The sequence below is a fragment of the Saccopteryx bilineata genome, chromosome 6 (assembly GCF_036850765.1).
Source record: "Saccopteryx bilineata isolate mSacBil1 chromosome 6, mSacBil1_pri_phased_curated, whole genome shotgun sequence".
Classification (NCBI taxonomy): Eukaryota; Metazoa; Chordata; class Mammalia; order Chiroptera; family Emballonuridae; genus Saccopteryx; species Saccopteryx bilineata.
Window position 1 is genome coordinate 162218725 of NC_089495.1, and position 14049 is coordinate 162232773.

General features: G+C 47.9%; 2 protein-coding genes across 4 annotated transcripts in view; both read right to left on the bottom strand.

Annotated features, from left to right (window-relative positions):
- Positions 1–14049, bottom strand: part of CD300LF (CD300 molecule like family member f) — a 159662-nt gene that overhangs the window by 79625 nt on the left and 65988 nt on the right. The window lies entirely within an intron of this gene.
- LOC136308020 (CMRF35-like molecule 5) overlaps positions 33–14049 on the bottom strand; it is a 44712-nt gene continuing 30695 nt past the window's right edge. For 2 of the 3 annotated variants that reach the window (XM_066235125.1, XM_066235127.1), the window contains exons 2-5: positions 8432–8505; positions 6880–7212; positions 5864–5960; positions 33–4027 (exon numbers count right to left, since the gene is read on the bottom strand). In XM_066235125.1, the coding sequence (XP_066091222.1) occupies positions 3931–4027; positions 5864–5960; positions 6880–7212; positions 8432–8505 (601 nt within the window). In that variant the 3' untranslated portion in view covers positions 33–3930. Of the gene's footprint in view, positions 4028–5863; positions 5961–6879; positions 7213–8431; positions 8506–9574; positions 9730–14049 lie in introns of those variants that run through there. The other variant, XM_066235126.1, reaches the window with a different exon arrangement.

Sequence of the window (14049 nt, forward strand, 5' to 3'; positions counted from 1 at the left end):
GAAAGAGAGAGACACATTGATTTGTTGTTCCACTTATTTAAGCATTCATTGGTCAATTCCTGTATGTGCCCTGATGAGGGGATTGAACCCTCAACATTGGCATATCGGAACAAGGCTCTAAATCAGTGGTAGTCAACCTGGTCCCTACCGCCCACTAGTGGGCATTTCAGCTTTCATGGTGGGTGGTAGCAGAGCAACCAAAGCATAAATAAAAAGATAGATTTAACTATAGTAAGTTGTTTTATAAAGATTTATTCTGCCAAACTTAGCGAAAATCCGACATAAAGTACTTGGTAAGTAATTATTATTAGATGTTTTAACTTGCTGTAACTCTGCTTTATAACTTTTATAAAGTGAAGTTACTTCCCTACTTTATAAATCACCATGACTGTGGAACTGGTGGGCGGTTAGAAAATTTTACTACTAACAGAGATACAAAAGTGGGTGGTAGGTATAAAAAGGTTGACTACCCCTGCTCTAAATCAACTGAACTACTTATTCGGCCAGGACCAACACATTTTTTTTTACTGATAAAAGTAAGCTTCTGGATCTCAAAACCCAGACCATCACAGATATTTCTCCCTTTCTGTAAAGATCATGGAGAAGGGAATGGTGGCTGGGTCAGTGTGTTCTGCTCAGTCACCTAAGGTGTGGGCCTTTCTTCCTGGGCAGAGCTCTGAACATTAGGTGGGAAAACAGATATCCCCACTGACAGCAGAGTTGGAGGCTGGCCATGTGGGGATGCGGGAACATTCACACTCCTGGGAAAGACCTTGAGCATTTCAGGAAAACAGGAGATGTCAGAGCTACAAAAGCTGGAAGAAGCTAGACAGTGACCCTGGTAACCACAACTGCTATTCTTCCCTGAGCCCAGCGCTTGGAGCTGGACCCATATTATCTCTTAAGTTCACAACAAAACTGTAAAGCGGGTACCCTTATCCTCACTTTACGAATAGAAAACAGAAGCTCAAAGAGGTCCTGAAACCAGACATCACCTCATCAAGCTCACAAATCTCAGTTGAGCGGTGGGGTGTGGAAAGAGCCAGTGGGCAGAAGGAGTAATATGAGTTAAAACCTTAAGAAAGTAATGATTGAGGAAAGAACTTTTCTGGTGCCAGACCAACTCTGGAAAGAACTCAAACCAAGTCCAAACAAGCAATTGCCATAGAACTAGAGCCCCAGAGTTAAGAGTTGGTCCTCACAGGTCTCAAATCCACTGGTGGGTAAAGATTGAAGAAGTTGGTGATACTATTGAAAGAAAATGAGGAAGCTTTGAATTTCGATTTAGTGGCTTCTCTGCTCTCAGACCTTCACTATCTCCAGTTAGCTGCAGTCAAGTGCAGACTGTAGCATGATACTCAAGGCCTCAGGGACCCAGATCCTGTCTGGCCTCCACCCTCTCCCTGTCTGTCCTCCAGGGCTCACTCTGGGCTCCAGGATTCCAAGAGATGTCTAGGTCCCAAATAATAGGTGCTCCATCGATTCAGCAGGCCTACACACACAGTGTTTTCTCAATGCCCTTCCAGACTCCCACTCACTTTCCTCGGTCCCCTGGACCTTCTCAACTTCCTTCAAAGTGCAGATAAAGTCTTCCCTCCCATCCCCACCTTGGCAGAACTGAGCCCCTGCCTCTGAGCCACCGCGGTACCTGGGCTATGTCATGCTACTGTACCTGCCCAACATGCTTTTCCAGGTTCTGTTTTCATTTTTGCTGTTTTGTTTGGTCTTTGGAGGTTACCTCAGGCCCTGTGGGTTGAGTTCATTGGTCCAGAAAGCCTCCCTCTTACCTGTCACTTTTTAAAATTTAGTCCTTTTAATTCCATTCCCCACTCATACCCCCCTGATTCCAAAGACAACCATTCTAATGCCTTTTTATCTATCATTGTATTTATGTCATCATAAGATGTATATGCGGCCCTGACCAGTTGGCTCCGTGGTAGAGCATCGGCCTGGCGTGGAAGTCCCGAGTTCGATTCCCAGAGAGGGCACACAGGAGAGGCGCCCATCTGCTTCTCCACCCCTCCCCCTCTCCTTCCTCTCTGTCTCTCTCTTCCCCTCCTGCAGCTGAGGCTCCATTGGAGCAAAGATGGCCCGGGCGCTGGGGATGGCTCCTTCGCCTCTGCCCCAGGAGCTAGAGTGGCTCTGGTCGCGATAGAGCGACACCCCGGATGGACAGAGCATCGCCCCCTGGTGGGCGTGCTGGGTGGATCCCGGTCGGGCGCATGCGGGAGTCTGTCTGACTGCCTCCCGTTTCCAGCTTCAGAAAAGTACAAAAAAAAAAAAAGATGTATATGCTTGCTTTTGGAGACATATGTATATGTTTTAATTTAGCTGAGAGGTTTGGTGCCATTGATCTCATTCTGGTTTGGCTTTCCTCACTCAGCACCTGGTCCTGTGCCCCATCCACATTGCCATGTATTCAGAGTTTTTCTTCAACTTCTGCTGTATTCCATGGCAGGCACCAATTTACTGTCACTCCCTCCATGTTGGACACCAGGTTGCCCCCAACTCACTGGCACCATGAACAGTGCCCTGATGAACATCCTCTAGCACGTCCCCTACAGACCTGGGATAGACTGTCCCAGAGCAGGATTGCTGGTCCCAGGGTAAGTGCACAACCTGAGGGACCACTGTCCAGAATGGAAGCACTTGGCTGTTGAGTCTACAGCCAGAACCTGTGTCATTCAAGTGGAGCACAGCTTTCACGAACAGTTCACAATGTGATTTCCCCCTTTGATTCCGCTGTCAGTTTGACATGGATATTTTAGTCAGGTAAAAAAAAAAAAAAAGGCAGCGATTCCTCAAGTCTTACCAAAATCCCTCAGTCTGGACCATCAAGGGCACCTTAAGATCAATTCAGGGTCCTGTTTGACTTCTCCAGGACAGCAGCTGGGTGCCTCCTGGATCTTTTCTGTCACCAATCCTGCTGCCTGTGAACACCCGCGGTTGATTCTGGGTGCATTGTGGTTACACTTGGAGGGGAAGATCCCCAAGGATCCCCAGACCTACACCCAGCTCTGCCTGCAACGGCTCGTTCTCCCCGTCACCTGCAGCCCTGCAGTTCCCAGTCACCTCCCGACCCCAGGCCCAGATTGTGCCACTCCACCCGGTCTCTCAGAAATCGGGGGCTGATCCACTGCCCCAAAGGTACAGAGTAACCTCACTAATCAGGGACTCTGTGAGCATTCCAGAAGTTTAGTTTTCAGACTTTGGCCACATATCACGGCCACAGCCCGACATTCCCAGAGATGAGCGTGAACTAACTGAAACAGGCCTACTGCATGTAGGGGCAAAGCTCTCAGCTCCCCCTCTCGTCCCTTTTCCTATTACTGAATGCCTTTGGGCACCATGCATTCAGACAGACGCAGGCAGGACCCTCTGGGGTTAACACCACCCCTCCCCCCCCCACATTGTGTCCAGTCAAGCCAGAGTCCCAGAAAGCCAGACTCACCCCTCCTAGGTCCCGCCCTTGCCCACCTTCCTTCCTGTTGTGCTGGACCCAAACCAGCAATTGTAATGGCAGCTCCACGTGGGAACCCCTCCTACGTGGCCAGTGCCCAGCACCTATTATCGCCAATATATACAAAACCAAGAAACAGATGATGACAGCCATCAGATGATCTCTCCTGGGTCACATGGTGAGTAAGTGGCATCACAGGGACTCAATACCTATCCATATGAGTCCAGAGCCCACGTCTTTGCACCATGTCCGCTTTGCTAGGCCACCAGAAGAGGATCCGGGAAAGCTGAATCAGTTGCTGGGCACAAAATTTCCTTGGTGGAGCCAACTTCTCAGTTTCACATCCTAGGGATGCATCAAGGCTGAGTTTTGAGTGGAGGGGCTGAGACTTGTGGAAGCAGAGAGGGACCCACTGGGTGGGAGCCACAGTGTGGGCTGGCCCTACCACATCCTCAAAGGCAACAGTGAGGTCAGGCCAACCAAATCGCAGCATAGGCAAAGCTCAGGAAGAGGACGACCTTCAGCAAGGCCAGAAACAGGAAGCTGGCAATCAACAGAAAGAACCTGCTGGAGGAAACAGAAACAAGGACAAAGGGCAGCTGCACAGTCCCACAGAGGCCCCTCCATACCCACCATCGAGCCCCCACTCAGGCCACAGGCCATCGGCAGCCACACACACACACACACACACACACACACACACACACACACACTAGTTCTGATAGGCTGTTCCTCAGAGGCAGGCCTGAGAGGGACAGAGACAGAGAGGGAACAGGAGAGAAAATGGCTGATGAGACTGGGGGCTCACTATGTGGGGAGCACTGGACTTCGTACTTTAAACAGTTCGTCTCCTGTGTTCCTCACCGAACCCTATGGGTGGAGCTCTCATTATGCTTATGGCAAGTTGCATTTCCCCAAAATGCCCACAGCAATATGTCCAGTGCTTTGCAGTCTTCTGGAAGCTTGCCACTCCCCTACAGAGAGGTGGAAGCTATTTCCCATCCCCTTGAACTTGGGTGGGTTTGTGGCTGCTCTGACTAGAGAATATGTGAAAGTGATGCTGTGTAATTTCTGAAGATGGGTCATAAGAAGGATACAGTGCGCCTGACCTGTGGTAGCAAAGTGGATAAAGCATCAACTTGTAAAGCTGAGGTCGACGGTTCCAAGCCCTGGGCTACCCAGTCAAGGCACATAAGGCAAGCAATCATTGAACAAATAAAGTGAGGCAGCTATAAGTTGGTATTTCTCACTCCTCTGCCTCTCTTTTTCCTCTCTCTGTAAAATCCATAAGTAAAATATTTAAAAAGAAGGATACAACACCCACTTTTCTTTCTATCTCTAACTCTATCTCCAGTGGTAGTCAACCTGGTCCCTACCGCCCACTAGTAGGCATTCCAGCTTTCATGGTGGGTGGTAGCGGAGCAACCAAAGCATAAATAAAAAGATAGATTTAACTATAGTAAGTTGTTTTATAAAGATTTATTCTGCCAAACTTAGCAAAACTCTGACATAAAGTACTTGGTAAGTAATTATTATTATATGCTTTAACTTGCTGTAACTCTGCTTTATAAATTTTATAAAGGGAAGTTTCTTCCCTACTTTTTAAATCACCATGATTGTGGAACCGATGGGCGGTTAGAAAATTTTACTACTAACAGATACAAAAGTGGGCGGTAGATGTGAAAAGGTTGACTACCCCTGTCTATCTCTATCTCTAGCTCTATCTCTAGCTCTATCTCTAGCTCTAGCTCTATCTCATCTATCTCTATCAATACTTGCTTATGAACCCAGCCACCATATTGTAAGGAGGTCCAGACCACATGCAGAGACCATATGTGGAGTTCCAACTAATGGCCTCAGCTAATGCCGGGTGAGTGAATATCAGTCTGTAGGGGGAGGAGCTCTTAGGTGATTCCAGCCTACAGCATTTGAGTCTTGCTGCTGAGATTCCTGCAGGCCAAGTGCAGTTTCCTACTGTACGCTGTCGAAAGTCCTGACCCATAGAATCTATGAACATCATAAATGATTACATTATGCAATTAAAATTTTGGCATAAAACAGCCAAAGTAACTACAGAATAATCTTCACTTATAGATAAGGAAACTGAGGCACAGAGAAGTTAAGTAACTTTCCGAGTGTCGTCACCCTGCTAGTAAAAAGTAGAGCTCTGATGAGAACCCAAACATGGTACTGAGACCCTCACACTTAGGACAGGGAAGGAGACAGAGCAGAGAACTGAGACAGAGGCCGGGCCCCAGGTACTGTCTGTGGGCTCTAGTTGAGACCTACAATAGGTGCTATGATGTCACACCAGGGTATGGGTGCCCCGGCCTCAGCATCCCCATGAAAGTACTGTCAAACTCAGGACAATGGGGTCCCCCGTGGGAACTCAGCTTCTCTTACCAGGTAGAAAAGCCAGAGCTGGACACATGGCTGGTCAGAGCCAGGGCTCCCATGCTTGTTGACATCTCCATGGTCCTTGCTGTCACTGTCACGGAGCCTACAGACCAGGTCACAAGTCACTCTCTGTCTCAACCTCCAAGTGCTCAGAGTTTGCAGTTGGTATGAAACTGTACACCTCACCTTCCTCAAGAGACCCAGGGAAGGGGGGTCAGTGCAGAGAGTGGGTCCTTGGGGGAGTGAGAAGAAGTCAAGGCCAGCCAGGAGGAGCCAGCATTTCCCCTCAGCCCCGCCTCACACCAGGACACCCCAGGCCTGGAGGGATGTTTCTTCAGCAGGGGGCTGTTGGGAAGAGGGAACATTCAGGGAGCCCTGCAAGAGGCTGGATGAGGCTCTGGCTGTTCCCACTGTTGTGAGGGCTTCTGGAAGCCCAGTGAGCCCCCAAAGGGCAGGACACAGACCCTGCCTCTCTTCCTCACCCCCACATACAGATCGGGCACATGCACAAAATAAAAACGTGGAGCATCACTGCTGCGGGTTTGCACATGTGCAGTGGGGGCCTACGGGAGGAAACGAATTGCATACAGATGTGCTTATGTTGGGCAATGAGAGACCAGGAGGGCAGGGCTGGGGGACTAGAAGGAATCGGTGGGGCAGAGGGCAGGAAATACAGCTTAAAAGCCACCTCCTCAGAGGGGCCCTCCTGTGCACCCTGTACCTAGAGTAGTCTCCTCCCCCTCAAACTCCATTTAACCCCTACCTTGACTCCACTCTCATTTACCTCACATGGCACCTGTCACCAGCCACACAGATGTGAATGGCCTCAGTCCTTAATAGATTCTCCCACCCGACCAGTGTTCCTAAGTGCTTCTGCTTTCTGTCCCCTTTTCTCCTAACCCATTGCTACTCTAGATAGCCAGTCCTTGGGCCAGGGCTGGACTGTCCCAAGGCCCCTTAGCAAGAATGACCAGGTACCCAACCTCAGCCCGTTCCAAGCCAGGGGAGTCAGGTAGCATTACCTGGGAAAACAGCCACAGTCACTGGAGCTTGAAGGAAACGTCGGCCTGTGTCCACCCCACACCAGTACGTGTCTGTGTCTCCCACCTTCAGGTCCTCCATGGTCACGAGGAAATGGTGCTCCCTGGGGTTGTCTCGAAGGGTCACTCTGCCGTGCCTCACCTCCTGCCCCGCCACCTCTGCCGTTTCAATGACGCGGACACAGCCTTTCCAGTCGGGCCCTCGACACCAGAACTTCCTGTGGTCCTCCCCTCCTGCATGGTACTGGCACGTCATCACCAGCGTACCTCCCACTGTGCCATTTAAAATCTTGGGGACACCCAGTGCAAAGTAGCCTGGAACACACAAGTCGCACACACTTTGTCAGCGCATCCCGCGGCTCTGGCCCACGGGCTGGCTCCTCGCAATGACTTTGAGTAAACAGACTCATCATCCTCCTGCCCCTGGGTGTCATCTCCCCCCTCCATCCTGCGTCCTCACACTGGAAACACCCCTCTACCGAAAACTCACTTAATTGTACACACACATGCCTACACGGGCTACTGTGCTCCGCTCGGCTCTGTGAGCTAAATAGTCTTCTATTTGCTTGTCTAGGAGACCCAGAAACCCTTCCTCCAGTAAATTAACGGCCCCCATTTAGGATGCAGGGACCCATCTCCCCTCAGAACCTCTTTCCACACTCACCTCCCTCCCCAAGCCATTTAACCTCTGGGTCTGTGGAGGTGATGTCAGTGTGAATCACCTCTCTTGGGTGATTTTTACTCTTTTCTGAGCCCATCTGACTCCCATCCATTACATGGGGTCTGGGGGTGGGGGGAGTGGGAAGAGAAAATTGTGCAAGGATTCAGCATCACCGTTATTATAACAGCTAACATTGATGGAGGAAGAACCGGCACTGACCTATACTCTTCACATGTGCCCGAGGGTTTGATCCTCAGAGCAGCCCTCTGAAGGACTCGCCTATGACTATCCCCGCCGTGACCAGGCTTCCCAATCCCCAAGCATTAGGGCAAGGGGGATGTGGAGCTGAAATATAGAGGAAAGGAAGGAGAGATTCTCTCAAGGTGCAGGACAAAAGTGGGAATACCATGATTCTGAATCAGGACCAGTGGTGGGGAATATGGCCATCACCAGGTTGGAGGGGGATGTGTAAGGGATGGGGGGTGCTCCACATCCAGCCACGGGAGTGATGACAGTGGAGACACGGTGGAGGGAGAATCAGAGGCGGATGGGCCAAGGCTTAAGTCAACCCCGTTCCCACCCTGACATGGACCATACACAATTCTACACATTGCAGCCCCTTTTGTAACAGTGGTTCATGCCTCCAGTCAGGGAAAGATAGATTTGGTGGGTGATCATTTCAAGGATAATTTTTCCCTCCTCCATTCACAAGGGAGGATATGTGGGAAAATCAAGTAGGTAGAACAATATTTGAAACCCTCCAGGGAGATCTCCCCAGCCTTCCAAACCTTCTATAGAGCTCCCCCTATCAAATCTGCCTCCCCTTACCAGCTGGAGAAAGGAGCCATGGCCCCCCTCTGAAGTCCCACTCACCTGGGAGGCCGAGGAGCAGGAAGGCCCTGGGAAGACACATCTTCAGGCCTCGATGGGTCATCCCCCGACCAAATCTGCAGAAAGAATTGCATATCGGCCCTCTTGGTTCTCCAGAAGCCAAGTTTTGGCTTCTCTTTTTTTGTTGTTCCTGCTTCTATTCTCATTTTTGCTAACACTTTGCTTTTTGATTTTTCAAAAAATAGCAGTTTCAGAACAGATAAAGGAAAGATTCCCTAGAAAATATCTTAAAGTATGTGTATGTGTGAAAGTGAGATAAGAAAGGGGGTAAAAAAGAAAATTGTGGACTTGGGGTATTTGATAACCTCAAAATATTAAAGGCAGTTTCTGGAAAAGAACTGCATCTACTGAAGTGTTTTTAAAAGTTTTTTGAACGAAATCCACCATAAGAAATAAGTTTTGTGTTTAACCTCAGAATTACCATCCATATTTACATCTGAGACAAAAGTCTCATAAAATAATACTGAGCCATGCTACAGGCTATGCATTGGGGTATTTTCTCTCCTTCTCTTCCTCCTCCTCCTCGTCCTCCTCCTCCTCCTCCTCCTCCTTATTCTTCCTCCTCCTCCTCCTCCTCCTCCTCTTCCTCCTTCTCCTCCTCCTCCACCTTTACCTCATTCTCCTCCTCCTCTTCCTTCTTTTAATGCTGGTTGCAACCTCCAAGTTGATCTTATAACATAGTAATAATAATTTGTCATAGCCTACGGACCTAGTCCAATCCCCTCAGCACAGAGTTGAAGAAACAAAAGTCCAAAAGTACTTGACTCGAAGGTCAGTCTATTTGGTCAGATGCAAAGCCAGTGTCTCATGACTCTCAACCAATGCTCCTTGTCTCACTTTGGGTGACCTCAACAATATGAAACACATATATATATTGTTGAAGAAATAACCGACTCAGCTTCTCTCTACTCCCTTCACCTTTGGCAAAATCAATTCCCACATTCCTACAAGACTACTTGCTAATCAATCTAAGGTAAATTTTAGAGCTGTAGTTGGTAAAAGTCCAGAGTAATTGCTGCTATCCCACCCACTCCCTGGGCTCAAGAAGCTTTAGGTCAGTGGGATACCAAGTGAGAAAGAAAAGACAACCCTCCCTCTGGAAAGAAATGCTTCCGTTATACTCACAAAGACAGAAGAACCAGTGGTGGTTGCCTTAACTTAGTGGTCGCCTTAACTTAGTCTTTCTTTCTCACTCTGTCCTTCTCTCTTCCCACCATTCCCCTCTTCCTCTCTTTCAGGCTTGAGAAGGTAGTTCTGTCTTCATCCTTCTCAAATCCAGGTCTTTGGTGTGTGACAGGGTACAAGGCCCAGGGCTGCTGAACCCAGTGTTGTATCCCACCCCTTAGTCACCACCTGGTGCTCCACCCATTTTTAGTCCCATGGCCCTCCATCAACCCTCAAGCCGACACCCACGCTCAGCTAGAATTACCCAACAGCCAGACTCAACCAGAGCCAACAAATAGCCAGAATATATAGAGAAGTCCTAAAACTCAACAAAAAGAAAGAAGTGAATTCAAAAATGGTCACAGGATTTCAATAGACATTTTTTTTCCAAAGATATCCAAATGGCCAAACAGGACATGAAAATATACTTAACATCACTAATCACTAGGGAAGTGCAAATCAAAACTATAATGAGATAACATTTCACATGCATAGGATGGCCACTATTCAAAAACAACAAGAAAAAAAACCCAGAAAACAAGTGTTGGTGAGAATATGGAGAAATTGGAGCCTTGTGCACTATTGGTGGGAATGTAAAAAAAAAATACAATGGCTGTGGAAAACAGTATGGCAACCCTCAAAAAATTAAAAATACAATTACAGTACCATATGATTCAACCATTCCCCTTCTGGGTATACACCCCAAAATTGAAAACAAGGTCTCAAAGGGATATTTGTAGACTCGTGTTCATGACAGTATTATTCACGATAGCTAAAATGTAGAAGGAATCAAAGTGTCCACCAATGGATAAATGGATAAGCAAAATGTGGTGTATACATATGATAGATATTATCCAGCCTTAAATAGAAAGGAAATTCTGACACAGGTTGCAGCATGGATGAACCTTGAGGATATAATCCTCAATGAAATAAGCCAGACACAAAATGACAAATCCTATATGATTCCATTTATATGAGGTATTTAGAGTAGTCAAAATCACAGAGACAGAAAGCAGAATGGTGGTCTCCAGGGACTGGGGGAGAAGAGAACAGGGAGTCATTGTTTAATGGATACAGAGTCTCAGTTTTCCAAGATAAAAAGAGGTATGAGGGTGGATAGTGGTGATGGTGACACAGCAGTGTGAATGTATTTAAGATCACTGAACTATAAATTTAAAATGGTAAAAAGTTGGTAAATTTTATGTGTCTTTTTACCACATACACACACACACACACACACACACAAAAAAAAAAAAAACTACTGCACATTTTTAAAAAAAGAGTTGCATCTTGGAAAGAACACTGTGATGAGAACATGGAGAATGGATTAAAAGGTGTTTAGAATGGAAGCAGGAAGACTATTAGTGGTCCCTTGCACTTTTCTAAGGAGCTAATGACTATCCCTGGTATAGTATGGGCAGGAGAGTTGGGAAACATGTGAGAGAATAAGCAGTTCTTGATCACTGAGCATCTTTTGAACACAAGTGATAATATACTTCCATCTTGGGTTGAGGTAGGAGCAGTTCATTAGTCTAAAGATACAGATAGAAGAGCAAATGTTGGGACATAGATGGAGTTTCTGGGAAACTGGGAGTCAGAGAGGCACACAAGGAGAGCACCAGATGCCCTCAGGAAGAACCAGCCCTGCTGACACCATGACATTTATAAATACCCCTGTGCAAGGCCCAGAGGTGGGGGCAGATGCAACAAAGGGAGATTGACTGAGTAATAATATGCAAATAGTAAAGGCAGGCATGGCAAGTGGGACTGCTGCCCTGGATGAAGAGAGGGTCCCAGATCTTGAGTCATGGGAAGATGAGTGGACATCTCCTCAAGTTTGTGGTCCATGTTGGTTTGGTCAAGCAGAGTCCTCGAGACTTATACCAGAGCCTCCCACATCAATGATCATTCAAAGACCGGCCACAGTACCTCTGCCTGTAGCACAATCCAGTGGTGGTGTGGCCTCGGGCACACATCACAGACCACTGGTACAGATGAGTCATCGCTTCTGATTATTCTCCCAGGCTCAGGAGGAAGGGCTCAGTGCTGAAGGTCAAAATGTGGCCCCTTCACAAACTGGCCTGAGAAGCTCCTGTAGACAGTAAATGAAGGTCTTTGCCCCATCTCCCCTCAGCCACATTTCTGAGGATGGTTCACCCAGATCATAACACAAAGCCGTCCCAGAAGCAGGGACACCTTCAGCAGGGGCAGAGAGGGAAAATTGACGAGTGGGGATCTGTGGGACTGTCACGGGGACAGGTGATAAGTGGCTCTTCTGCTCCCCCTTTCCTTCCCCTGTTACCATACCTCAGCCATGCCCATTTTAATGTCCACATGAAGCCAGAAAAGAGGTCTACCGGGGGAGAAAGATTCTAAAGGAGCCTGACCAGGCGGTGGCGCAGTGGATAAAGCGTTGGACTGGGATGCGGAGGACCCAGGTTCGAGACCCCAGGTTGCCAGCTTGAGTGCAGGCTCATCTGGCTTGAGCAGAAAGCTCACCAGCTTGGCCCCAAGGTCACTGGCTCGAGCAAGGGGTTACTAAGTCTGCTGAACGCCCACAGTCAAGGCACATATGAGAAGCAATCAATGAACAACTAAGATGTCGCAACAAAAACCTGATGATTGATGCTTCTCATCTCTCTTCGTTCCTGTCTGTCTGTCCCTATCTATCCCTCTCTCTGACTCTCTCTCTGTCCCTGTAAAAAGAACAACAAAAAAAAGGGGGGGGGGATTCTAAAGGAGACCTTCAAACCAGGGAAGCATTTATTTCAAACTTTCTATCTCTCTCTGCCAATTGAAGATCACTGAGCAGCTGGGGCTATACCAGATCCCAGGAAAAACACTCTACAAACCACTCATTAGACAATGACTTCCATTAGAATAGCATCTTTGATTTCTCCAAGCACTTCTGTATCTGTTATCTAATTTTCTCCTCCCAATAACCCCATGAATCATTTGGTCAGCAAAGATAGGCTGTGGGCTAGAATGGCTTCTCAGAAATCATCTCTCTCAAGCTTTTGACCTTTCCTGGAAATGTATTTTAAAGCTGCTTTCCATATGAAATCTATTTTGGGATCATTCCCAGAAAATTCCTCAATGAAAGTCTCTTTTCATTTCTTTATTTTGTTGTTTTTTTTTCTCTCTCTCTCTTTTTTTTTTTTTTTTTTTTTTTTTTTTTTTTTTTGTATTTTTCTGAAGCTGGAAGTGGGGAGAGACAGTCAGACAGACTCCGCATGCGCCCGACCGGGATCCACCCAGCACGCCCACCAGGGGCGACGCTCTGCCCACCAGGGGGCGATGCTCTGCCCCTCCGGGGCGTCGCTCTGTCGCCTGGGGCAGAGGCCAAGGAGCCATCCCAAGTGCCCGGGCCATCTTTGCTCCAATGGAGCCTTGGCTGCGGGAGGGGAAGAGAGAGACAGAGAGGAAGGAGGGGAGGAGGTGGAGAGGCAAATGGGCGCTTCTCCTATGTGCCCTGGCCGGGAATCGAACCCGGGTCCCCCACACGCCAGGCCGACGCTCTACCGCTGAGCCAACCGGCCAGGGCCCATTTCTTTATTTTGGCCAAGAATGTCTTCTTTGCCTGCTGCAATTCATTGAAGAACTCACTTTAAGTTCAAAGAAGTGAAGTTTGTCAAAAGCAGACCATTATTGTCATATCCCTCTTGCTTGTCCAAGAATGACCAAGAACCTTGAGCTTTGATTTGTGTAGCAAATCGGCAACAAAGAAAATGCCTGTGGAAATATATATCCTTATAGTATGCCTCACTCAGCAACAATTCAACCGACCTTTGCAGAGTGTCTGCTCTGTGGTAGGCCCAGCACCGGGAGGGTGGGGAAGACACAAAGATGAATGGGACAGCCCCAACCCAGCCCCAGTGGGACCATAACACAATGTGATAAGAGTGATCTCAGAGGCTGGATATAACCAACTACGACTGACCAGGTCAGGGGTGATGCTGGAACTAACTTTTAGGATTTGAAAAGATTTTTACAGCCAGAACCATTGCTTAGAAGAAACCAGAAAGAAAAGGTGGGAGCTAGATCCGTCCACTGTGGCTGGAGCACAGGGAGTGATGGGAGTAGAGAGTGATCAAGTCACAGAGGCTAGCACAGGAATGAGCCATGGACAACTTTGACCTCTACCTTGGAGATGCCAGGTAGTCCCTGAGCAGAAGAGACTTGATCAGAGAGAGGTTTAGAAGGAAACCCTCCCACAGGGATGAACTGGAAAAAGGAGAGTCTGGTAATAAATATCCCAATCATGAAAGTGGCTATGAGAATTGACAAAATGAGAAGAAAGTGAGAGCTACTAACTACAGGTAGAACTGACAGGGTTTTTGATCCAGTGGAGCTGAAGGATAAGGAGCCAAAAAACAATTTAGAAAGTCTAGCTTTGGGGCTGTGGACACCATGACCTGAGTCAGGGGAACCAGGAG